The sequence below is a fragment of the Aulostomus chinensis genome, chromosome 7 (assembly GCF_037954235.1).
Source record: "Aulostomus chinensis isolate RoL2024-O1b breed Wild chromosome 7, RoL_Achi_v1.0, whole genome shotgun sequence".
Taxonomy (NCBI): Eukaryota; Metazoa; Chordata; class Actinopteri; order Syngnathiformes; family Aulostomidae; genus Aulostomus; species Aulostomus chinensis.
Window position 1 is genome coordinate 10,515,381 of NC_141326.1, and position 25,323 is coordinate 10,540,703.

The following is a 25,323-nucleotide window of genomic DNA, read 5'->3' on the forward strand; positions in this document are numbered from 1 at the left end:
ACTGTGATTCTAAGCAGTGAAGATAACTCAGAATCATCAAAGCTACTGACCTGGTTTTTCTGTCATCTTCAGTGTGACTGTCATCTCAGTCAGTGACAGACATCACCTGGTGAGCAGTCATCATCAATGACATCAGGATATTGGCTCAGCAATGTCTTGACTCCCTCCAAAGTTTTTAAATTTGACTGAAACTGAATTTGAAATGCCAGTGATTTCACCCTTGGAGCCCCAAGCTGATTTGGGGGTAATTTTACATCCTTTGCTTTTGAGCTCTTATCTTGGTCATTAAAACGATGTCAAGTCAATCTCTTCCTGCTACATCTTGTTTTTTGCAGGACAGTCTATGCTATCCAGATATGCCCTCAGTCCACTTGGTCCTACTTACACATATTTTATAAAAAAGATTGTTAAAAAAAATGGGAGCTTAAGGTCTTGGAGAAAACACTGGACATCAGCTGATTTCTCTCTGTTATGGGAGGTAAATGTCAATTTCTCCTGACTTGTAAAAATATGCTCTCAAAATTACTAACACCGCTTTAGAGATGAACAAGGTTCACAAAGACCTTTGATAGCCTAAGCTAGCCAGCTAGTTATCAAGACTAATTTCTTAGAAAATTAGGAGCTCCCCTCATGACCTGAATTTAACTTGTCTCATCTCAATTGCCAAATATGACCAGTTTATGTTCACTATATTTGAGTCTTTATCATTTTTACCTTTTTGTTTGTGGATGAACACGGGAGACTGACAGCTTTGTGATTAATTGAGCGATCTGGCTACAAATCATGTTATAGTGTCATGGTGTGGAGGCGAGGAATCGACCGGAAATGACAAAGGAAGTTCAACCAAAGAGTATTTAATTACATAAAAAACATGAGAGTAGAAACAAGGGACTCAAAGTAGCAACTGAGGAACAAATACAAAACTTCAACAGGACTAAGTCCTGGATGCAGATCAAAGTAACTCCTAAACTCACTTACAGGGGGGAAACTGGAGAAGGGGGACTTGAGTCGGGAGACTGGAGCAGAGAGCGACAACAACAAGGACAAAAATCCAACAAGCACTGACAAACAATGGACTGACATTGGCAAAGGGAAACAGATTAAATACGCTGGGGCAAACAAGGCACAGGTGGCGCAGTCACACAGGTGAGACACAGGCCAGAACCCTCAGCTGTGGAGCAGGAGTAGTGCCCACCAGGACCCTCGGCGCCGGGAAAGGAATGGCGCCAGCCTGGACCCTCAGAAATGAAGCAGTAGTGGCGTCCGCCAACACAGGAGAGATGGCCGTTAGGACCCTCAGCATCGGAACAGGAACGGCAGGTGGTGGGACAGGAGTGGCGTCTGCCAGGACCCTCGGGGCCAGGAAAAATGCAGGTCAACACAGGTTGTGGGGCACTCTCAAAGGGTCGACTCGGCATTTCGACCCGCAGTGGCCAACTCGCCAAGCGACCCGGGTGTTTAGCGGCTCAGCTTGGCTTGCCTGCAGTGTGAAAAAGGTAACCCGCGTCTTCTCAGGTTTCACACGACCTTACTGTCGCATCCCAATGTTGTCGCTGTGCTGCCTGTCAGGCTTGGCCTGGAGCTTCTTCGGCTCCCTTCCAGACGAGCTAAAAACTCCATCCTCCTTCGCTGCATTAGCGCTCAGACATTTTCCAAACTGCGCCGAGTTTGTATGCTTTCCAAAAGAGACATTATTGCGATGCACCCAACAACAACGCTAACGTTCAACTCAATGATGTCCATGTTGTCATTTGTTTACTTCTCAGTGTTCTGGCGCACGTTTATGTGTAATGATGATGCCAGCGCCATGAGGTAAGACAGAGAAAAACACAGGCACGCAGCCCTCACAGTGGGAGTTCAGACCTGGGTCTTCTAGAAGCTTGAATGCGCCCTAATGCAGAGCAAACGCGGGTCTGAAAACCCGCTTTGACATGCGTGTGTGTGTGTGTGTGTCTCTCGTTCTCTTTTCTCTTCAAGCCGCATTTGACAGGTCAATATGTGTGGTAGGGCGGGGCGATATCAGGAAAACATGATGTGAGATTGACCGTTCAATATTGCGATGACGATATGACCTTTCGATAAATGTATATATTTTTTTATATATATAAAATATTAAAGACATGAAATAAAAAGACGTTCCATTAAAGCATATCTTTCTGTTGTACTATTTACAGCTAGCATAGACCACAAATATTTAATAGCCCATGCGCATTGAATGAAGAAATTGAACAGTTATTTTGAACCGACATGGGCTTTTATTTTTTACATTGAATATTGCAGGTGCACAAGGCTCAAACCTGACCGTTGGAAAATTCAAACAATTTCCAAGACTAAAAGATATGTGGGAGAAAACATCAATAAAATAAATTTAACATGGCAACTGGCAAATTCAACATTTCTCCAGACCTGCCAATGCCATCATCTTGCTAAACAGGTGGCAATTACAGTACAATGATGGAGAAAACTTGTGTGTGTAATGTCGAACCACTAAATCAAGAGAAAGGGAGATTTATTCACACGTCTCTTATTTCAGGTTCTTGCACAGGAACACCAACATGTTCACTTTGCCAGATTTCAAGCAGGAGCGCTGACATGTATCAACATTCCCTGATGCGCAAAAGAGCCTTTCGGAGGGCGAACTCGTGGTTGCGGAGCCACGTTCGCTAAACTCACAGAAATGGACGGCTGCTGCAATCCTTTGTCGTCATGCTGACTCTGTGTTGTCGGCTGTTTTGCGCCGTGGCTGTCTTTAAACTATTTTTGCACTTCTTTTTGGTGGTGTTTCAGGTGTTGATGATGGTCGTGTTTCCCCTCATAGTTGCCACGGCCGCCCCACATGTTTTTCACAGTACCTGGGCTTGTATGACATCATCTCATTTGAACCCAGCATAGCTCCAAATGAGTGAGGAGCTATTTTTTTTTTCGCCACCAGGTCCACGTCATTTTCCTTGCACTCGCTAGTTTTCTCTGCGTCTTCGTCAGCCATCATCCACGTTACGCGCCTGCCCTCGGCTCCACTAGCGTGCTAGTGTCCGCTATCACCACACACGCCATCTGTAACTGACACCACACCACCAAATAAGGTCATGGGTCAGCGCGGCTAATTTAACAGCGTCACATGTGGATGGTTCATTTTCGCAGCATGTGCAAATGAACTTCTCATCATGGACACATGACTTTGCCATGTGTCAATCGCACATTTTGATATCGAGATGTCGATTAAGATTCGATTAATCGCCCAGCCCTTATGTGTGGTGTCATCTCTGTGTCTACACTGAACAGAGGGGGGAGGGGTGGGAGTTGCACACACAGCACAATACACAGCAAGCACACAAACAGGAGGGAGGGAGAGAGAAAGAGAGCTGGGGCTACAACACAAACAGACTGGAAAGGTAAAAGAAAGTTGAGAAAATGAGTGACAACAGGAAAAGCAGCACAATCTGGTCATGTTTCAATTACATTACCAAACTAAAGCAGAACGTAGAGTCTGCAAGACTATAATCTCATTTCAAGCTGGCTCCACAAACAACCTGCACAGGCACGTGAGAACTGTTCATCCCGTGTAACCTGTTTGGAAGAGATGCTCTGAAGGTGGTGAAGCCCACTGTGGACAAAGTGACGGTGATAGTGGAGGTTTTCCACAGGAGCACAACAGCCACACGCAAGATCAAAGCTACCCAACTGCAGATGGGCATGCCTGAGCTGAAGCTCAAACAAGACTGTGTCACAAGGTAGAACTCCACCTTTCATACGATAAAACGGATTCTGGAGTCCAGGGACGCTGTCATCACTACCCTGGCTGTTACGAATGCATCAGTTGACCGTCTGAGCCAAGAGGAATGGGAGGTATTGCAGGAGGCATGCACTGTCCTGGAGCCTTTGAGCAGGTCGCTGTGGAGGTCAGTGCAGACGGGTGGAGAGTACGAATGTTATCACCTGATTGTTATTATTGGAATTTGTTGTTGTTGTTGCATTATTGGTCTGAAAAGCAGATTAGACATGACCAGAAGTAAGAATATATATACTGCTAAATAAAACAAAGCATCATTTTGACACGTATTGTTTACTCTTTTTCAGTGAAATGTTAATCCTGTGCAAAGGTCTGCAAAGAGTGACAGCTGAGCACCAGACCAGAGTAACCACAGGGAAAGTGACAGAGTTAGTGGCTGCTCTCTGTGCATCCATGTACAGAGAGTTCCACAGAATTGAATATACTGTTGTCTCAGAGTCCACCATTCTTGACCCAAGATTTTTTTTTTATTTGTTTTTTATTACGGAGGAGTGTGCAATCAGGTCAATACACATTTCAACATTGAGACGGTTCAACAGTTTTTCATCTTCCATCTTGTGGGCTTGAGGATCAAAAACGATTGGGGTACAAGAAGAATACAATATTTGGACAGTTGTATACGTACATTCTATCGGCAAAAATACATCTTTGTAACAGAATAAACATAATGGTTACATCTCTATATCCATCTTATCAATTTACTTTTAGTCAGAAAAGTTACAATTGCTGATTTTTGTATGCAGTCCATCTTGACCAGAGTTGTGTAAATTTGTCTGTTTGTAGTCGAAGGGAGAAAGTAATTTTCTCCATGACGTAGATTTCTTGAATTATATCCTCCCATTCTTCTACTGTGGGGGAGTCAGGGTGCAGCCAATGTCTGGTTATGGTCTTTTTGCCAGCTAATGTTAAAATGCTAAATAAATAGGTATTAAAGTGACCTGAACAAGGGTCAACCTTTCCAAAAAATAATGTATGAAAGTTGGAAGGTACTCTGAAATCAAATATGTTTTCTATTTTATTGTGAAGCTTTGACCAAAAGATTTGTAATTGGTGGGCATTCCCAGAAAATGTGCCTATGGTTGGCATCCTGACTCCCACACTGTCTCCAACACTTTGAATCATTCCTTGTGTATGGTTTTTGTTTAGGAGTAATGAAGTATCTTATTAAACATTTCCATCCAAATTCTCTCCAGGTAAATGAGTTTGTACATTTCCATAAAGAGTTACAATAATTCTTCCATTCTTCTTTTGAAATGATAAACGTACCCTCCGTCTCCCATTTGTTTTTTATGTACTCAGTTGAATGGGATTTTTTCATTATAAAGCCTTTATACAGCCTAGATATGTTTCCTCTTTTCATCTCTGATTTGTATGCTGCTATAAACTCTTTTAATATAGGTTCTTCCTTGTCTAGAGGTTGATTTTTCAGTGTCTTGTCATAGTAATTTCATAGTTGTAGGTATCTGAAAAAGTCTTGATGTTCAAGAGAGTATTTATTTTTCAAAGTTTGAAAACTCATCATGTTTCCTTTCTCTGTTATTGAATATAATGTTGTGATTCCTTGCACTGTCCATTTTTGAAATGTGGAATCAGATTGATTAGGTTTAAAGTCTGGGTCATAGGCGCACCATCTCATTAACCTAAAATTTTCCTGCAAATAGTAGTCCTCTCTGATGGACTTCCAGATCTTCAACTGAAATTTAATCCAGGGGTTTTGTATCTTGTCTATAACTACCCTTAAATCTCGATTTGCTAACACTGCTTGGATTGGTTGGTCTCTCATCAGTGAATCTTCTATGTCTTTCCATCTGGAATTGTAGTCTTTATTGCACAGATTTAATAACGGCCTTATCTGGGCTGAGAAAAAATAATCCTTCATGTCTGGTAAAGCCATACCTCCTTCGTCTTTTGGAAGTTGGAGAGTTTTATATCTTACCCGGGGTTTTTTCCCTTGCCAGATAAACCTAGACAGTATTTTGTCCCATTCAATAAACTGTTTTTTGGGGATATCGATTGGGAGGGCTTGAAATAGGAAGAGAATTCTTGGGAGAATATTCATTTTGACTGTTTCGATTCTTTGAATGAGACTAAAAAGAGTGTTACAGCTCCATCTCTGTATATCAGATTTTATTTGAGCTAAGAGTGGACCATAGTTAATTTTCCCCAATGTTGTTATTTCTTTAGGCAATACCACACCTAGATATTTTAATGTAGTCTGATCCCATTTCAACTTAAATCTTGTAACTGTTTTTTAGGAGTAAAATTAAATGTCAGAATCTGGGTCTTTTGAACGTTGAGCTTATATCCTGCATAGAGACCGAAAGAATCTAGTATTTTCATTAGATCAATGAATGAATTTACTGGTTCAGTAAGGTAAATCAGTATATCGTCTGCATATAATGCAATTTTATGTTGTTCATTACCAATTGTGACACCTTTAATATGTTCAGCTTGTCTGATCCATTGAGCCAACGGCTCTATATAAAGAGCAAAAAGTAGTGGTGACATTCCGCAGCCTTGTCTTGTTCCTCGTTCAAATTTAATTGTATCCGATAGATATCCATTTTTCTTTATTTGAGCAGTTGGTTTTCCATATAATGCACTAATTGCATGAATAAATTCTTTTGGGAAGCCAAATCTCTCAAGTACTTTGAATAAAAATTCCAATTAACAGCGTCGAAGGCCTTCTCCGCGTCTAAACTGACCAGCAAAGCCTGTAACTTTTGTTCTCTTACATGATTAATTATGTGTAGTGTGCGTCTTATATTGTCGTGTGTTTGTCTGTGCATAATAAAGCCTGTCTGGTCATTGTGAATGAGATGAGGAAGAATCTCCTTCACTCTCTCTGCAAGAATTGAAGTATACAACTTATAGTCAATATTTAGAACCGATATTGGCCTAAATGAGCTACATTCGTGCTTGTCCTTTCCTGCTTTAGGAATGACAGAAATGGTGGCTTCCCTCCATGATGGTGGGATTTTACTTTCTTTTAAAGCTGCATTAAATATTTGAGAGAAAATTGGAGTTAACTCATTCATGAGGGCTTTGTAACATTCAGCTGAGTAGCCATCTGGGCCAGGTGATTTGTTTGGTTTTAACTTGGTTATAGATGATTTAATCTCTTCTTCCGTAATATCTGCTATAAGTAAAGATCTTTGGCCCTCTGACAGTAAAGGTAAAGTCAAGGGTTCTAATAGTTTTTGTATTTCTTGTTCATCTTTTGAATATGGTTGTGAATATAACTGTTGATAATATTTTTGAAAGGCAATTTGTATTTCGTTTTGTCTATTTACAAGGATTTTGGAGTCTGGGTCCCTTATTTTATATATTGTGTTGTCAGCTTGTTGTTTCTGTAATTTTCTTGCCAGGAACTTTGAGAATTTAGACCCTGCTTCATAGTACTTTTGTTTTGTATACACCATTTTCTTTTCTATTTCTTGTGAATACAGTACATTCGTTTCATTTCTAATTTCCTTTAATCTTGATAGAAGCTTTGAATTTGGGTCTTTCTTGTGTTTTATCTCAAGTTCCTTGAGTTCTTTTGTTAATGTTAATAACTGCTTTTGTCTTTCTTTTTTCTTATAGGAACAAAAGGAGATCATTTTTCCCCTATTAAAAGCTTTTAGGGCATCCCATACTATCTCTGAACTTACTTCTCCATTGTTGTTGATGTCTAAGAAGTTTCTAATTTCTTCTTTCAGCTGTGACTTAAACTGTGGTATATTGAGTATGCTTGAGTTTAGCCTCCATTGTGTTTTCCCTGGTTTATCATTAATTTGCATAGCTAATGAAAGGGGAGCATGATCAGACAGGTCTATGCTACCTATTTCACAATAATGAATTTTGTGAAAGTCTTTTTTAAAAATAAAAAAATAGTCAATCCTGGAATATACTGTATGTGCATGGGGTTTTTTTTGTAGAGAGGTCTGAGGGGATTCTTTTGAGGAGTCTAATCTGGAGTTAAGCCTCATGTTCCAGTCTCCCCCACATATGACCATGCCTGTTGCTTCTGTCATCAAGTCAAACATTTTCCGAAAAAAAGGGAAATCTGTACCTGGAGGGACATAAACATTTAGTAGGGTCACTTTAACCCCTTCAATATTACCTGTGATTAGCACATATCTTCCCTCCCTATCCTTTATTTCTGAAAGTAACTCGAAAGAAATATTTTGTGATATTAGGGTAGCAACGCCTCGCCTGTGTCCTGATTTATATGATGAAAAGAACACTTTAGAGAAACCCATTCTCTTTAACTTTTCATGTTTTTTAACATTTAGATGCGTTTCCTGTAACATCACAATCTGTGCTTTCTCCTTTTTCATTTTACTTAATATTTTACTCCTTTTAGTTGGGTTCAGAACTCCATTAATGTTGAATGAAATAATTTTAACCTTAGATTTATCAGCCATATTCTTCTATGGGTGTTACTCCTGTTAGAACATCTCTTATGTTAACAGCATCCAATGTGACACACACTCCTGTAACTTTTTTGAAAAGTTTAACGTGAACACAACAAAACCAGAACAGAACAAAAAATGCTTTCCTAAGAGTGTTTTTGTACTTCTTACAGTTACTTGCTTCCAATATTGAGGCTCCTGTTAAATGAGCCTTTAAAGGGCTCATGATGTTTTTTGAGCTCCTGCAAAGGGTTATCCTGCTCCTAATGAGTGGGCCCTTCTGGATGACTGCTTTTTTAATGTCAGTTATCACTTACTCATGTTTTCCTGATTATTGAAAAACCCTCACATATATGAAGTAGGTATAATTTCAACAATTTAACTTTAGATTATATAGGTCACTTCTGAAGTTATATATATATAGAACCAAATATATTCGGCTTATCTGCATTGTCCAATATCCATTTATCGACGAGGAGATCTCCGTCTAAACCCCTGCAGTTTATCTTTGTACTGTGGCCGGGGACTCCGCTTCTCTTGAGGCTCTGCATCTGCCGCGTCTTTCCCTCCGGGGTGGCTGCGTCGCTCCCCGGCTGCTCGCCACGTCGATAGAAGCTGGATCTCCCGTTGATCTGGGTCGTTTGCGGCGGGTACAATGGTGACTGGATATCCACGAGAAGTCAGATCCTCTGTCGCCTCAGTTGCGTTGTGGTACAGGCGGGTGCCATCGTTGTAGAAAACCCTTAGTTTTGCCGGGTATGGAGTTTGGAATTGATCTTTTTTTCCTTCAGTCATTTTTTCGTCTCCGCGTATTCAGCACGTTGTTTGAGAATGGCAGGTGGGTAATCGTGATCCACGTAGAAGCGGATATCTTTGTAGAAAAAATCTCTCTTTTTTGCCAGGCTCTGCGGATCACCTCTTCTTTTAGCTTGTAACTTGAGAACTTGGCAATTATAGACCAAGGTTTCGCTTGCGAGTTGGTAGGTTTTGGTGCTAACGCTCTGTGGACTCTTTCAATCCTCATAACTGTGTCCTGTGGGAGCTCCAAAGACTGTATCAGTCATTTTTCCAAAAAATCGAAGATGTCTTTACCTTCCGCTTCCTCCGGTATACCATATATGCGGATATTGTCTCTCCGCGCCCGTCCTTCTTGGTCTAGCAGTTTAGCTTCCATATTAGCCTGTCGTTGTGTTAGACGTTTTATCATCGTAGCTGCGGCTTGTAAAGCTGATTCTGCTTCTTCAATTCGTTCTTCCGCCGTTTCTAGTCTGTTGTTGGTTTTACAGAGCTCTTGTTTAATCTCTGTCAGATGTCGTTTATTATCTTGTCTGAAGTCTCTCAGTTCGTTCAATATGCTCTGCAAGCTAGCGTCTCCTGTTGGATCTTCCTCCCGGTAATCAGGGGTTGGACAGCTGCTTCGGCTAGCATTGCTTTGTGTCGTCCATTCCTCCATATTATCCGTCAAGACCAAAGTTTTCCTACTTCTTGTTGCTACCCTGTTTTCCATCACGCTTTAAATGGCATTTGTGAATATATTTTAGTTATTTGCAGGGTTATTTCGTAAAACCGTCAGGGAGCGTGCAGATCAGGCTGCCATCTTGAACCGGAAGTCATCTTGACCCAAGATTTAAGAAGCTGGCTTTTAACGACAACAGAGCAGTTGATGAAGCTCTTCAGAGAGTGACTGCAGCAGCATCAAGACCCAGCCAGCCAACCTTTCTGCCAGAGGGCCAAGAGGGAGAGAGGCAGCAGAGCACGAACAAGAGGAGCCACAAGCATCTGCTGTTTGAAGAACGAGCAAGCGGAGACGCTACAAGAAGGCATCCAAAGAGCCGACTCTTTTTAGTGAGCCGAGCCAAAAGAGCCGGTCTCTAAAAAGAGCTGTAATTCCCATCACCGATTCCTGTACTTCGCGCAGGTGAACAGAGACAAAGACATTCCTTCTCGCACACACAAACACACCTGCTTGAACAAACGGTAGTTTAGTTCTTTAGATAGATCATGAGTTAGGCTGCACTGTTTGTCCTTTACTTTATAAAGAAACATTATAAAATACACGTCAGTGTCTTTGGTGTTGCACAAGAGTGAATAATATGCACACTTCTTACTTGCCTATAACTCCAAAATCCTCCAGCTTACTCACTGTTGTCATTCTGTATATATTTATTAATTTTAATTATTAGTCATTTACAACTTAACAGTTCTGAAGAAAGAATCCTTGGAAAGAAATCTGATTGTTCACTGCCTTCCATGTACAGAGCATGGTATTCCATCGTGAAATGCTGTGTCAGATATTCACGTGAAAGGAACTAAAGTTGTTCAATAAAAGTTCAAACCCTGTTTCTCCAACGTTTTTAACCAAGTACCACCTCAAAAATAAATTAGGCTGTCCAAGTATTACCACTTAGACAACAGTACAAAACACAGTAGCGTAGCTACTTCAGCTACAGACAGTTCAGGTGGTGGTAGGTCCATGAACACAAATTACATCCACTTACAGTGTTGCTAGTTGGTATACACACACACACACACAGCATGTACAAGTATGCTGTTGAGAACACACACAGATAAAAAAAAGATGAGTGTTTATTACAAGGAAGGTTAATATTCCACCCCCCCTCCCCATGGCCCCTGTCAGTCAAAATCATTGATAGCCTTGTTACCATTATTCTGAGAAATAACCTGTTTTTAATCCACACACTCACATTTGCTCTGTCATGCATACATTTATGTATGCAGAGTTCACTGCTATTTCCACCCTCAGTGTAACACAACTAAGCATCATTAGTAGTTCTTCCTCCATTCTTTTACCATTTGACTTTGTTCTGCTGATCATGGAGGTGACGACAGAAATAATTCTCATTGTTCTTACTTATCATTATTATCGCGTCATTATTTCTGCAGGCTGCACAGTGGTGCAGTGGTCAGCACTGTGCAGCCTCACAGCAAGAAGGTTCCGGGTTCGAGTCCCGGCTCGGGCACGGGATTTTTCTGTGTGGAGTCTGCATGTTCTCCCTGTTCCTGTGTGGGTTCTCTCTGGTACTCCAGCTTCCTCCCACCGTCCAAAGACATCAAGAGGGGACGAGGCTGATTGATACTCTAAATTGACCGTAGGTGTGACTGTGAGTGTGAATGGTTGTCTGTCTCTATGTGTTGGCCCTGAGATGGACTGCTGACCTGTCCAGGGTGAACCCTTCCTCTCGCCCGTAGATGCTGGGATAGGCTCCAGCCCCCGTGACCCTTAATAGAAAGGAATAAGCGGAAGACGATGATGGATGGATGGATTATTTCTGCCATAATTATTTCTAGTAGTCGTATCATCTCATGACCAATGAGTGTGGCTCATTCGGGGATTCACTCATTGTGTTGGGAGTCACTCATCTGGTGCAGGAAGATCCTGTGATCCAATCTCAATGTGCGTTTAGGTCATGTGGATCAGCGCTGCTGGAAACTGCAATGAACTGCGTTCCACGACATAGTGGCAGGATGTAAGATGCAGGTAAGAAGAGCGTACGTGGAGCACCATAACCAAGTGGCTGGCATGTGTACAGGAACATCTGCACCCAGTGGAGCTTTAGCCATTTTCTGAATGATGCTGCACATAGGGTCCATACACATGGCTGTTGACAGTAGCCAGTTGATTTGCAATTGCCTTACTTGGAGCCTAGAGTTTTATTTTTTTTCCGGCTCCGACTGCCCCGAGAATGAAGAGGGACACATGATAGTTGACCAGTTTCTACTTTGAGGAATGTGGGATAACTCGCTGCAATATGCTTCAAGCCTTTCTGTTGACTTCCTTGAAATGCAGTGGTGCCATTGGCTGTCCTGACAGAGATGGTTTAGGCACAGAACCATGTGGATAGAGATGAAGAAAAACTCAGTCATAGCTATGCTCATCAGCATATTGTTTATTATGTAAAAATACTTCAAGAATGGGTGGTTAACACTGTTTCCTCACAGAGCGAAGGTTCTGAGTTTGAGTCCATCCAGGGTGAACCCGCCTCTCATCCAATGTCAGATGAGGTAGGCTCCAGCCACCCCACCCCCTCCCCTGGGAATGATGCGGCACATAGGGCTGTTGACAGTAGCCAGTTGATTTACAGTTGCCTTACTTGGAGCCTACAATTTTATGTTTTTTCCGGCTCCTTCTCCTGGATCCATGGGTGATTCCAAGCCTGCTCTGGTGTGAGGCGCTTCTTTGGATCATATCTAAATAAGAAGACACATGAGATTCTCAAAAATCAGTCCAACTGTGAGAGAAGTAACTCATGAAGACAAACTTGGAAGATTTACATTTGCACTTACGTCAGGCACTGCACAATGAAATCCAGAAAAGCAGAATCTTTACACATCAAGGCTTCATCCAGGGAGCTGCTTTGCTGGCTTATGGCGTCCATGTCAAGAGGAACACCCTGACGATCTGAATCACAATGACAAGACAAGTTCCAAGATCTTGTACAAAGTATGACAACATTTTCAACCCAATTATGAGTAAACGAGAGGACAGCAGTTAGAAGTCTTGAATCGTTCCACTCACCAAAAAAGTGGCATCTATTGGGTGCGTTGACCAGCAGCTCAGCAGGAGGGACACCCAGCAACTGAAAGATTTCACATTCAATACTGTTATACTGTATATCAAATATTTCTGCAGTTTAAAAAACTACAGTTATCAATAAATGTTACCTTCATTATACACTTGAAGTGTTGTCTCGTGTTACAGCCTTGAAAGAGACGTTCGCCACGAGAGAGCTCAGCCAATGTGCAACCCAGACTCCACATGTCAGTGGCAGGGCTGCACTTCTGCCCAAGAAGCATCTCTGGAGACATGTATGATAAAGTGAAGACTGTGTTTGGTTCTGTGGAGGAACGTGTAACAAATGCATTAGACAAGGGCCGTTTTACAAGGGCTGTGGTTTCAGTTGTTTGGAATATTGCACTTACTGTGTTCAATCATAGAGTAGCTCCCTCCAAAGTCAGCCACTGCTGCATTCTTACCACCTTCACTATTCCTCAACAGAATGTTTGCCTGATAAAAGGAGACATAGGTGGAGCATGAAATTGATGAAAGTACTGAGTGGAGTAATCTCATTCATTCCAAAAGCAAGTACTGTAGGATTCCTACTGGTTTCAAGTCACCGTGGATGATTCGTCTCTTTTTGAGCAAAGCCAGACACTTCAGCACATCTGCGGCATATTTTCTAATGTCCTTCTCACTGAGACCTCTCTTTTTGCTCCCATTCAGGGCATGAGCTAGGTCTTCTCTGAAAATGAGTGACAGACATGATAACATTCATTGAAATGTTTATCTTAGAAATATTTCAAGTGATTAAATCTTCAAGCCTCGTCATGAAAGAAAGTGAAAAACATGTATTAATGGGACTTACTGGAAAAGATCAAAAGCAATGCAGAGGTGATTGCGGAAGTAAAACTGTTCCTTCATGTGGACAATGTTGGCTGTGTTGTCCTCGTCCATCTTTTGAAGTGCTGTTAGCACATTTAGCTCACGTTGTGTAAGCTTAAGAACTCTGAAAAAAGATTATTCTTTATAATGTATGACTGCACTCTTCACAGACTTACATAAAGTATCAAAGTGATTTTTCAAATGGCGATTATCATTGCGCAGATGTTTTAAGTTACTATGTCAACATACAGTGTGTAGCTCTACTTATAGGTGACATGTATGCTATGGGTGTTTGGCAGTGTTTTACCTGTCTGTGTTTCGAATGACTTTGATGGCAAGCAGCTTCCCAGTCTTGTGATCCTTGCATTTGACAACTTGTCCAGAGTAGCCTTCTCCCAAGGTATCCAGTATCTCATAGCGGTAAGCCAAATGGTCACCGATAATCTGTTAATTGAGGGGTAATTCATTATTGATAAGGTAAACTGTTCATCATGTGTTGGAGCAGGTCCTATTTAACCAATCCAAGTTAGCTTCGGTTACACGTTAGCTGGGGCTCACGGTTACGAAACGATTAGCAAATTTGTTGTCTTACTATCAAATGTGACTTGATACCCTCCACTATTTTTAGATCTGTTGTTTTTTGTTGTTTATGTTGTTGTTGCTGGTCAACCGTGATGCAACGACGTAAGAATATTCGGTCAGACCTCCAATAGTTATGCAACTAAGCCGCCTCACACCATGAGCACGTTATCCGGCGAACATGGCCACCGTGTTAATATAATAAGTTGCTTCTACAATATTTCACACCACAAAACTAAGAAACTAAGGGCACTGAAATGGTTTCCATTTTGTCAGTACTTACAATTTCATAGCGTCCATCCTCAGAATCAAAGTCCGGTTTCATATGGCTGGATTTTTTGATCTTCTGTGAGTACGCCTTCTTTCCTAAATACCACACCTCCTTGAAACCTTGTATTTCTTTCTGCTCATACTTGGTGAGGTACCAGGACTGTTTCTGTATAGCTGCACACAAGATAGACAGATCTCTCAGCTATTTGTTACCCATCACCATAAGAATATCCTTTAAGTTTTTAAACACTTGTGTTTTACAAAAAGAGGAAAAAACACAAGCAGCTCTTACCTTCGGTTGTCATGGGCCTATTTGGCACATTGGATGGCTCAGTGACATTCTTGACCTTCATGGGATTGGAGTTATTCTTGGTGGTTGACATCTTTTCCTGGATGCTCTGTTTCTGCTTTTCAAAAGATTAAATAATGATATTGAAAAAATATATTGCAAAGTGTCATTCGAACATGGGTATATTTGTGGAGAAATACAAACAGGACAGACCTGAGAAGCAGGTTTTTGACAGATTTGCCTCTGGTTAACCACCTTCTGTTGACCCATGTTTTGCCCCTGGATTTTTTGAAGGGGTTTAGATGCAAGTGGTGGCACAGCTTCCTTCTTGACTCCCACATCTTTTCGGTTTGGGGGGACACGCCTCAAAGTGTCCATGCCCTTTTTCAGGGCACGATCATTCTGCAAGTTCAAACACAGGGCTGGTTTGTACCTGTTCATGCTGCCGTCCCAAATTCATCTTTGTTCACAAGTTCAGTTTATTCTGGCTACACTGGATTTATCACGACGTTAAACAGTAAAGAAAACATCAAACCCTTAAAACTATTGAAGCTCATCTGTCGTGGCTGAGCGATTGAGCTTCATTTTACAGTTCTCTAGGGCAGCATGGCTCAGAGGGAGAGTGGCTGTCTAGTAACCGAAGGGTCGCTGGTTTGAGCCTCACGTCTCCCGATGACCATGTCCAGGTATCCTTGAGCAAGATTCGGAACCCCTAATTGCTCCTGATGGCCTTACGAAAGACTGGCGACCCGTCCAGGGTGAAGCCGCCTCTCAACCAATGTCAGCTGAGCTAGGATCCATCCACCACTCAGACTTTTATCTGAGTTTTCCCTCATGATGGCACACAGCGTCATCTTAATGGTGGATTTCCCTTCTTGAAAGCTGTGTTTCAGCTTTACAAAAGATTAAATCATGATATTGAAAAAATATCTTGCTAAGTATCATTCTGACGTGGGTAAATTTGGAGAGAACCACGAATGGGACAGACCTGAGCAGCGGGTTTTTGGTTGATTTGCCTCTGGTTGACCACCTTCTGTTGACCCATGTTTGGCCTCTGGATTTTTTGAAGGGGTTTAGACGCAAGTGGTGGCACAGCTTCCTTCTTGACTCCCACATCTTTTCGGTTTGGGGGGACACGCCTCAAAGTGTCCATGCCTTTTCTCAGGGCACGATCATTCTGCAAGTTAAAACACAGGGCTGGTTTGTACCTGTTCATGCTGCCGTCCCAAATTCATCTTTGTTCACAAGTTCAGTTTATTCTGGCTACACTGGATTTATCACGACGTTAAACAGTAAAGAAAACATCAAACCCTTAAAACTATTGAAGCTCATCTGTCGTGGCTGAGCGATTGAGCTTCATTTTACAGTTCTCTAGGGCAGCATGGCTCAGAGGGAGAGTGGCTGTCTCGCTATCGAAGGGTCGCTGGTTTGAGCATCACGTCCCCCGGTGACCATGTCCAGGTATCCTTGAGCAAGATTCGGAACCCCTAATTGCTCCTGATGGCCCTACGACAGACTGGCGACCCGTCCAGGGTGAATCCGCCTCTCAACCAATGTCAGCTGAGCTAGGATCCATCCACCACTCAGACTTTTATCTGAGTTTTCCCTCATGATGGCACACAGCGTCATCTTAATGGTGGATTTCCCTTCTTGAAAGCTGTGTTTCAGCTTTACAAAAGATTAAATCATGATATTGAAAAAATATCTTGCTAAGTATCATTCTGACGTGGGTAATTTTGGAGAGAACCACGAATGGGACAGACCTGAGCAGCAGGTTTTTGGTAGATTTGCCTCTGGTTGATCACTTTCTGTTGACCCATGTTTGGCCTCTGGATTTTTTGCACCGTTTTAGATGCAAATGGTGGCACAGCTTCTTTCTTGACTCCCACATCTTTCTGGTTTGGGGGGACATGCCTCAAAGTGTCCATGCCTTTTCTCAGGGCACGATCATTCTGAAAGTTCAAACACAAATTCCATTTCTTCTGGCTACACTGTATTTATCACTTAGTTAAGCAGTAACAAAAACATCAAACCTTCAAAGTTTTTGTTGCTAATTTGTAATATAAGAGCTTTTGAGCCTGATATTACAGCTCCAATCCATCATGTCAAAAGGCATCCTGAGTCTTTTCTTGACTCACTCTATCCTTTTTTCTATTTTATATATTTTACTGATAAACAAACCAAAAGCTCAACCAACTATCAAGCGCAACCATGATGCCCGGTCATTTAAATTACACAAAAGTAAAGTTTTTCACTCAGAGTATATTTGAAACAAAACAAGGCCCTGAACTCAGATTTCTAAGTATTAGCTCTGACTTTCATCTGAATGTGCCCAGATGTCACAGCACATCATCTCAGTGGTCGATTTCTTTTCCTGAATGCTCCATTCCTGTTTTTTACAGTATCTAACCATGAAGTTGAATACATCTCCTCCTAAATATCATTCTGATAAAGTGGGGCAAACCTGAACAGCAGGGTTTTGGCAGATTTCTCTCCGGGTCACAACCTTCTGCTGACCCATGTTACGCCTCTGTTGAATGTTATGCTTGGGCGTAGAGGCGAGTGGTGGCACAGCTCCATTCTTGCCTCTTCCATCTTTCTGGTCCATTCCCTTTTTTACAGTAGTGTTATTCTGGACTTGAAAACAGTGGGCTGGTTTATGCATCTTCATGCTGGTATCCTAAATTGATCTTTGTGCTTAAGCTCCATTTATTCAACCTACACTGTGATTCTAAGCAGTGAAGATAACTCAGAATCATCAAAGCTACTGACCTGGTTTTTCTGTCATCTTCAGTGTGACTGTCATCTCAGTCAGTGACAGACATCACCTGGTGAGCAGTCATCATCAATGACATCAGGATATTGGCTCAGCAATGTCTTGACTCCCTCCAAAGTTTTTAAATTTGACTGAAACTGAATTTGAAATGCCAGTGATTTCACCCTTGGAGCCCCAAGCTGATTTGGGGGTAATTTTACATCCTTTGCTTTTGAGCTCTTATCTTGGTCATTAAAACGATGTCAAGTCAATCTCTTCCTGCTACATCTTGTTTTTTGCAGGACAGTCTATGCTATCCAGATATGCCCTCAGTCCACTTGGTCCTACTTACACATATTTTATAAAAAAGATTGTTAAAAAAATGGGAGCTTAAGGTCTTGGAGAAAACACTGGACATCAGCTGATTTCTCTCTGTTATGGGAGGTAAATGTCAATTTCTCCTGACTTGTAAAAATATGCTCTCAAAATTACTAACACTGCTTTAGAGATGAAAAAGGTTCACAAAGACCTTTGATAGCCTAAGCTAGCCAGCTAGTTATCAAGACTAATTTCTTAGAAAATTAGGAGCTCCCCTCATGACCTGAATTTAACTTGTCTCATCTCAATTGCCAAATATGACCAGTTTATGTTCACTATATTTGAGTCTTTATCATTTTTACCTTTTTGTTTGTGGATGAACACGGGAGACTGACAGCTTTGTGATTAATTGAGCGATCTGGCTACAAATCATGTTATAGTGTCATGGAGTGGAGGCGAGGAATCGACCGGAAATGACAAAGGAAGTTCAACCAAAGAGTATTTAATTACATAAAAAACATGAGAGTAGAAACAAGGGACTCAAAGTAGCAACTGAGGAACAAATACAAAACTTCAACAGGACTAAGTCCTGGATGCAGATCAAAGTAACTCCTAAACTCACTTACAGGGGGGAAACTGGAGAAGGGGGACTTGAGTCAGGAGACTGGAGCAGAGAGCGACAACAACAAGGACAAAAATCCAACAAGCACTGACAAACAATGGACTGACATTGGCAAAGGGAAACAGATTAAATACGCTGGGGCAAACAAGGCACAGGTGGCGCAGTCACACAGGTGAGACACAGGCCAGAACCCTCAGCTGTGGAGCAGGAGTAGTGCCCACCAGGACCCTCAGCGCTGGAATAGGAATGGCGCCAGCCTGGACCCTCAGAAATGAAGCAGTAGTGGCGTCCGCCAACACAGGAGAGATGGCCGTTAGGACCCTCAGCATCGGAACAGGAACGGCAGGTGGTGGGACAGGAGTGGCGTCTGCCAGGACCCTCGGGGCCAGGAAAAATGCAGGTCAACACAGGTTGTGGGGCACTCTCAAAGGGTCGACTCGGCATTTCGACCCGCAGTGGCCAACTCGCCAAGCGACCCGGGTGTTTAGCGGCTCAGCTTGGCTTGCCTGCAGTGTGAAAAAGGTAACCCGCGTCTTCTCAGGTTTCACACGACCTTACTGTCGCATCCCAATGTTGTCGCTGTGCTGCCTGTCAGGCTTGGCCTGGAGCTTCTTCGGCTCCCTTCCAGACGAGCTAAAAACTCCATCCTCCTTCGCTGCATTAGCGCTCAGACATTTTCCAAACTGCGCCGAGTTTGTATGCTTTCCAAAAGAGACATTATTGCGATGCACCCAACAACAACGCTAACGTTCAACTCAATGATGTCCATGTTGTCATTTGTTTACTTCTCAGTGTTCTGGCGCACGTTTATGTGTAATGATGATGCCAGCGCCATGAGGTAAGACAGAGAAAAACACAGGCACGCAGCCCTCACAGTGGGAGTTCAGACCTGGGTCTTCTAGAAGCTTGAATGCGCCCTAATGCAGAGCAAACGCGGGTCTGAAAACCCGCTTTGACATGCGTGTGTGTGTGTGTGTCTCTCGTTCTCTTTTCTCTTCAAGCCGCATTTGACAGGTCAATATGTGTGGTAGGGCGGGGCGATATCAGGAAAACATGATGTGAGATTGACCGTTCAATATTGCGATGACGATATGACCTTTCGATAAATGTATATATTTTTTTATATATATAAAATATTAAAGACATGAAATAAAAAGACGTTCCATTAAAGCATATCTTTCTGTTGTACTATTTACAGCTAGCATAGACCACAAATATTTAATAGCCCATGCGCATTGAATGAAGAAATTGAACAGTTATTTTGAACCGACATGGGCTTTTATTTTTTACATTGAATATTGCAGGTGCACAAGGCTCAAACCTGACCGTTGGAAAATTCAAACAATTTCCAAGACTAACTAAAAGATATGTGGGAGAAAACATCAATAAAATAAATTTAACATGGCAACTGGCAAATTCAACATTTCTCCAGACCTGCCAATGCCATCATCTTGCTAAACAGGTGGCAATTACAGTACAATGATGGAGAAAACTTGTGTGTGTAATGTCGAACCACTAAATCAAGAGAAAGGGAGATTTATTCACACGTCTCTTATTTCAGGTTCTTGCACAGGAACACCAACATGTTCACTTTGCCAGATTTCAAGCAGGAGCGCTGACATGTATCAACATTCCCTGATGCGCAAAAGAGCCTTTCGGAGGGCGAACTCGTGGTTGCGGAGCCACGTTTGCTAAACTCACAGAAATGGACGGCTGCTGCAATCCTTTGTCGTCATGCTGACTCTGTGTTGTCGGCTGTTTTGCGCCGTGGCTGTCTTTAAACTATTTTTGCACTTCTTTTTGGTGGTGTTTCAGGTGTTGATGATGGTCGTGTTTCCCCTCATAGTTGCCACGGCCGCCCCACATGTTTTTCACAGTACCTGGGCTTGTATGACATCATCTCATTTGAACCCAGCATAGCTCCAAATGAGTGAGGAGCTTTTTTTTTTTTCGCCACCAGGTCCACGTCATTTTCCTTGCACTCGCTAGTTTTCTCTGCGTCTCCATCTTCAGCCATCATCCACGTTACGCGCCTGCCCTCGGCTCCACTAGCGTGCTAGTGTCCGCTATCACCACACACGCCATCTGTAACTGACACCACACCACCAAATAAGGTCATGGGTCAGCGCGGCTAATTTAACAGCGTCACATGTGGATGGTTCATTTTCGCAGCATGTGCAAATGAACTTCTCATCATGGACACATGACTTTGCCATGTGTCAATCGCACATTTTGATATCGAGATGTCGATTAAGATTCGATTAATCGCCCAGCCCTTATGTGTGGTGTCATCTCTGTGTCTACACTGAACAGAGGGGGGAGGGGTGGGAGTTGCACACACAGCACAATACACAGCAAGCACACAAACAGGAGGGAGGGAGAGAGAAAGAGAGCTGGGGCTACAATACAAACAGACTGGAAAGGTAAAAGAAAGTTGAGAAAATGAGTGACAACTGGAAAAGCAGCACAATCTGGTCATGTTTCAATTACATTACCAAACTAAAGCAGAACGTAGAGTCTGCAAGACTATAATCTCATTTCAAGCTGGCTCCACAAACAACCTGCACAGGCACGTGAGAACTGTTCATCCAGTGTAACCTGTTTGGAAGAGATGCTCTGAAGGTGGTGAAGCCCACTGTGGACAAAGTGACGGTGATAGTGGAGGTTTTCCACAGGAGCACAACAGCCACACGCAAGATCAAAGCTACCCAACTGCAGATGGGCATGCCTGAGCTGAAGCTCAAACAAGACTGTGTCACAAGGTAGAACTCCACCTTTCATACGATAAAACGGATTCTGGAGTCCAGGGACGCTGTCATCACTACCCTGGCTGTTACGAATGCATCAGTTGACCGTCTGAGCCAAGAGGAATGGGAGGTATTGCAGGAGGCATGCACTGTCCTGGAGCCTTTGAGCAGGTCGCTGTGGAGGTCAGTGCAGACGGGTGGAGAGTACGAATGTTATCACCTGATTGTTATTATTGGAATTTGTTGTTGTTGTTGCATTATTGGTCTGAAAAGCAGATTAGACATGACCAGAAGTAAGAATATATATACTGCTAAATAAAACAAAGCATCATTTTGACACGTATTGTTTACTCTTTTTCAGTGAAATGTTAATCCTGTGCAAAGGTCTGCAAAGAGTGACAGCTGAGCACCAGACCAGAGTAACCACAGGGAAAGTGACAGAGTTAGTGGCTGCTCTCTGTGCATCCATGTACAGAGAGTTCCACAGAATTGAATATACTGTTGTCTCAGAGCCCACCATTCTTGACCCAAGATTTTTTTTTTTAATTTGTTTTTTATTACGGAGGAGTGTGCAATCAGGTCAATACACATTTCAACATTGAGACGGTTCAACAGTTTTTCATCTTCCATCTTGTGGGCTTGAGGATCAAAAACGATTGGGGTACAAGAAGAATACAATATTTGGACAGTTGTATACGTACATTCTATCGGCAAAAATACATCTTTGTAACAGAATAAACATAATGGTTACATCTCTATATCCATCTTATCAATTTACTTTTAGTCAGAAAAGTTACAATTGCTGATTTTTGTATGCAGTCCATCTTGACCAGAGTTGTGTAAATTTGTCTGTTTGTAGTCGAAGGGAGAAAGTAATTTTCTCCATGACCTAGATTTCTTGAATTATATCCTCCCATTCTTCTACTGTGGGGGAGTCAGGGTGCAGCCAATGTCTGGTTATGGTCTTTTTGCCAGCTAATGTTAAAATGCTAAATAAATAGGTATTAAAGTGACCTGAACAAGGGTCAACCTTTCCAAAAAATAATGTATGAAAGTTGAAAGGTACTCTGAAATCAAATATGTTTTCCATTTTATTGTGAAGCTTTGACCAAAAGATTTTAATTGGTGGGCATTCCCAGAAAATGTGCCTATGGTTGGCATCCTGACTCCCACACTGTCTCCAACACTTTGAATCATTCCTTGTGTATGGTTTTTGTTTAGGAGTAATGAAGTATCTTATTAAACATTTCCATCCAAATTCTCTCCAGGTAAATGAGTTTGTACATTTCCATAAAGAGTTACAATAATTCTTCCATTCTTCTTTTGAAATGATAAACGTACCCTCCGTCTCCCATTTGTTTTTTATGTACTCAGTTGAATGGGATTTTTTCATTATAAAGCCTTTATACAGCCTAGATATGTTTCCTCTTTTCATCTCTGATTTGTATGCTGCTATAAACTCTTTTAATATAGGTTCTTCCTTGTCTAGAGGTTGATTTTTCAGTGTCTTGTCATAGTAATTTCGTAGTTGTAGGTATCTGAAAAAGTCTTGGTGTTCAAGAGAGTATTTATTTTTCAAAGTTTGAAAACTCATCATGTTTCCTTTCTCTGTTATTGAATATAATGTTGTGATTCCTTGCACTGTCCATTTTTGAAATGTGGAATCAGATTGATTAGGTTTAAAGTCTGGGTCATAGGCGCACCATCTCATTAACCTAAAATTTTCCTGCAAATAGTAGTCCTCTCTGATGGACTTCCAGATCTTCAACTGAAATTTAATCCAGGGGTTTTGTATCTTGTCTATAACTACCCTTAAATCTCGATTTGCTAACACTGCTTGGATTGGTTGGTCTCTCATCAGTGAATCTTCTATGTCTTTCCATCTGGAATTGTAGTCTTTATTGCACAGATTTAATAACGGTCTTATCTGGGCTGAGAAAAAATAATCCTTCATGTCTGGTAAAGCCATACCTCCTTCGTCTTTTGGAAGTTGGAGAGTTTTATATCTTACCCGGGGTTTTTTCCCTTGCCAGATAAACCTAGACAGTATTTTGTCCCATTCAATAAACTGTTTTTTGGGGATATCGATTGGGAGGGCTTGAAATAGGAAGAGAATTCTTGGGAGAATATTCATTTTGACTGTTTCGATTCTTTGAATGAGACTAAAAAGAGTGTTACAGCTCCATCTCTGTATATCAGATTTTATTTGAGCTAAGAGTGGACCATAGTTAATTTTCCCCAATGTTGTTATTTCTTTAGGCAATACCACACCTAGATATTTTAATGTAGTCTGATCCCATTTCAACTTAAATCTTGTAACTGTTTTTTAGGAGTAAAATTAAATGTCAGAATCTGGGTCTTTTGAACGTTGAGCTTATATCCTGCATAGAGACCGAAAGAATCTAGTATTTTCATTAGATCAATGAATGAATTTACTGGTTCAGTAAGGTAAATCAGTATATCGTCTGCATATAATGCAATTTTATGTTGTTCATTACCAATTGTGACACCTTTAATATGTTCAGCTTGTCTGATCCATTGAGCCAACGGCTCTATATAAAGAGCAAAAAGTAGTGGTGACATTCCGCAGCCTTGTCTTGTTCCTCGTTCTAATGTAATTGTATCCGATAGATATCCATTTTTCTTTATTTGAGCAGTTGGTTTTCCATATAATGCACTAATTGCATGAATAAATTCTTTTGGGAAGCCAAATCTCTCAAGTACTTTGAATAAGAATTTCCAATTAACAGCGTCGAAGGCCTTCTCCGCGTCTAAACTGACCAGCAAAGCCTGTAACTTTTGTTCTCTTACATGATTAATTATGTGTAGTGTGTGTCTTATATTGTCGTGTGTTTGTCTGTGCATAATAAAGCCTGTCTGGTCATTGTGAATGAGATGAGGAAGAATCTCCTTCACTCTCTCTGCAAGAATTGAAGTATACAACTTATAGTCAATATTTAGAACCGATATTGGCCTAAATGAGCTACATTCGTGCTTGTCCTTTCCTGCTTTAGGAATGACAGAAATGGTGGCTTCCCTCCATGATGGTGGGATTTTACTTTCTTTTAAAGCTGCATTAAATATTTGAGAGAAAATTGGAGTTAACTCATTCATGAGGGCTTTGTAACATTCAGCTGAGTAGCCATCTGGGCCAGGTGATTTGTTTGGTTTTAACCTGGTTATAGATGATTTAATCTCTTCTTCCGTAATATCTGCTATAAGTAAAGATCTTTGGCCCTCTGACAGTAAAGGTAAAGTCAAGGGTTCTAATAGTTTTTGTATTTCTTGTTCATCTTTTGAATATGGTTGTGAATATAACTGTTGATAATATTTTTGAAAGGCAATTTGTATTTCGTTTTGTCTATTTACAAGGATTTTGGAGTCTGGGTCCCTTATTTTATATATTGTGTTGTCAGCTTGTTGTTTCTGTAATTTTCTTGCTAGGAACTTTGAGAATTTAGACCCTGCTTCATAGTACTTTTGTTTTGTATACACCATTTTCTTTTCTATTTCTTGTGAATACAGTACATTCGTTTCATTTCTAATTTCCTTTAATCTTGATAGAAGCTTTGAATTTGGGTCTTTCTTGTGTTTTATCTCAAGTTCCTTGAGTTCTTTTGTTAATGTTAATAACTGCTTTTGTCTTTCTTTTTTCTTATAGGAACAAAAGGAGATCATTTTTCCCCTATTAAAAGCTTTTAGGGCATCCCATACTATCTCTGAACTTACTTCTCCATTGTTGTTGATGTCTAAGAAGTTTCTAATTTCTTCTTTCAGCTGTGACTTAAACTGTGGTATATTGAGTATGCTTGAGTTTAGCCTCCATTGTGTTTTCCCTGGTTTATCATTAATTTGCATAGCTAATGAAAGGGGAGCATGATCAGACAGGTCTATGCTACCTATTTCACAATAATGAATTTTGTGAAAGTCTTTTTTAAAAATAAAAAAATAGTCAATCCTGGAATATACTGTATGTGCATGGGTTTTTTTTGTAGAGAGGTCTGAGGGGATTCTTTTGAGGAGTCTAATCTGGAGTTAAGCCTCATGTTCCAGTCTCCCCCACATATGACCATGCCTGTTGCTTCTGTCATCAAGTCAAACATTTTCCGAAAAAAAGGGAAATCTGTACCTGGAGGGACATAAACATTTAGTAGG

The 25,323-nt window shown here is 41.3% G+C and overlaps 1 protein-coding gene across 4 annotated transcripts; it reads right to left on the bottom strand.

The window, feature by feature from the left end:
* Positions 1-10,825: 10,825 nt before the first annotated feature.
* On the bottom strand, positions 10,826-17,448 carry LOC147258483 (dual specificity tyrosine-phosphorylation-regulated kinase 4-like). 4 transcript variants are annotated; one of them, XM_086208347.1, is made up of 14 exons: positions 17,191-17,448; positions 16,490-16,678; positions 15,715-15,903; positions 14,940-15,128; positions 14,730-14,844; positions 14,451-14,611; positions 13,896-14,032; positions 13,572-13,712; positions 13,310-13,448; positions 13,129-13,213; positions 12,871-13,043; positions 12,725-12,785; positions 12,493-12,607; positions 10,826-12,396 (listed from the first exon to the last, which is right to left on the bottom strand). In XM_086208347.1, the coding sequence occupies exons 1-14, from the start codon at positions 17,395-17,397 to the stop codon at positions 12,315-12,317; spliced, it is 1,983 nt and encodes a 660-aa protein (XP_086064473.1). In that variant the 5' UTR covers positions 17,398-17,448; the 3' UTR covers positions 10,826-12,314. The 4 variants fall into 4 exon arrangements, with proteins under 4 accessions (XP_086064473.1, XP_086064472.1, XP_086064471.1 ...); XM_086208346.1 differs by having other exon boundaries at positions 12,493-12,785; positions 14,730-14,841; XM_086208345.1 differs by having other exon boundaries at positions 12,493-12,785.
* Positions 17,449-25,323: the final 7,875 nt, after the last annotated feature.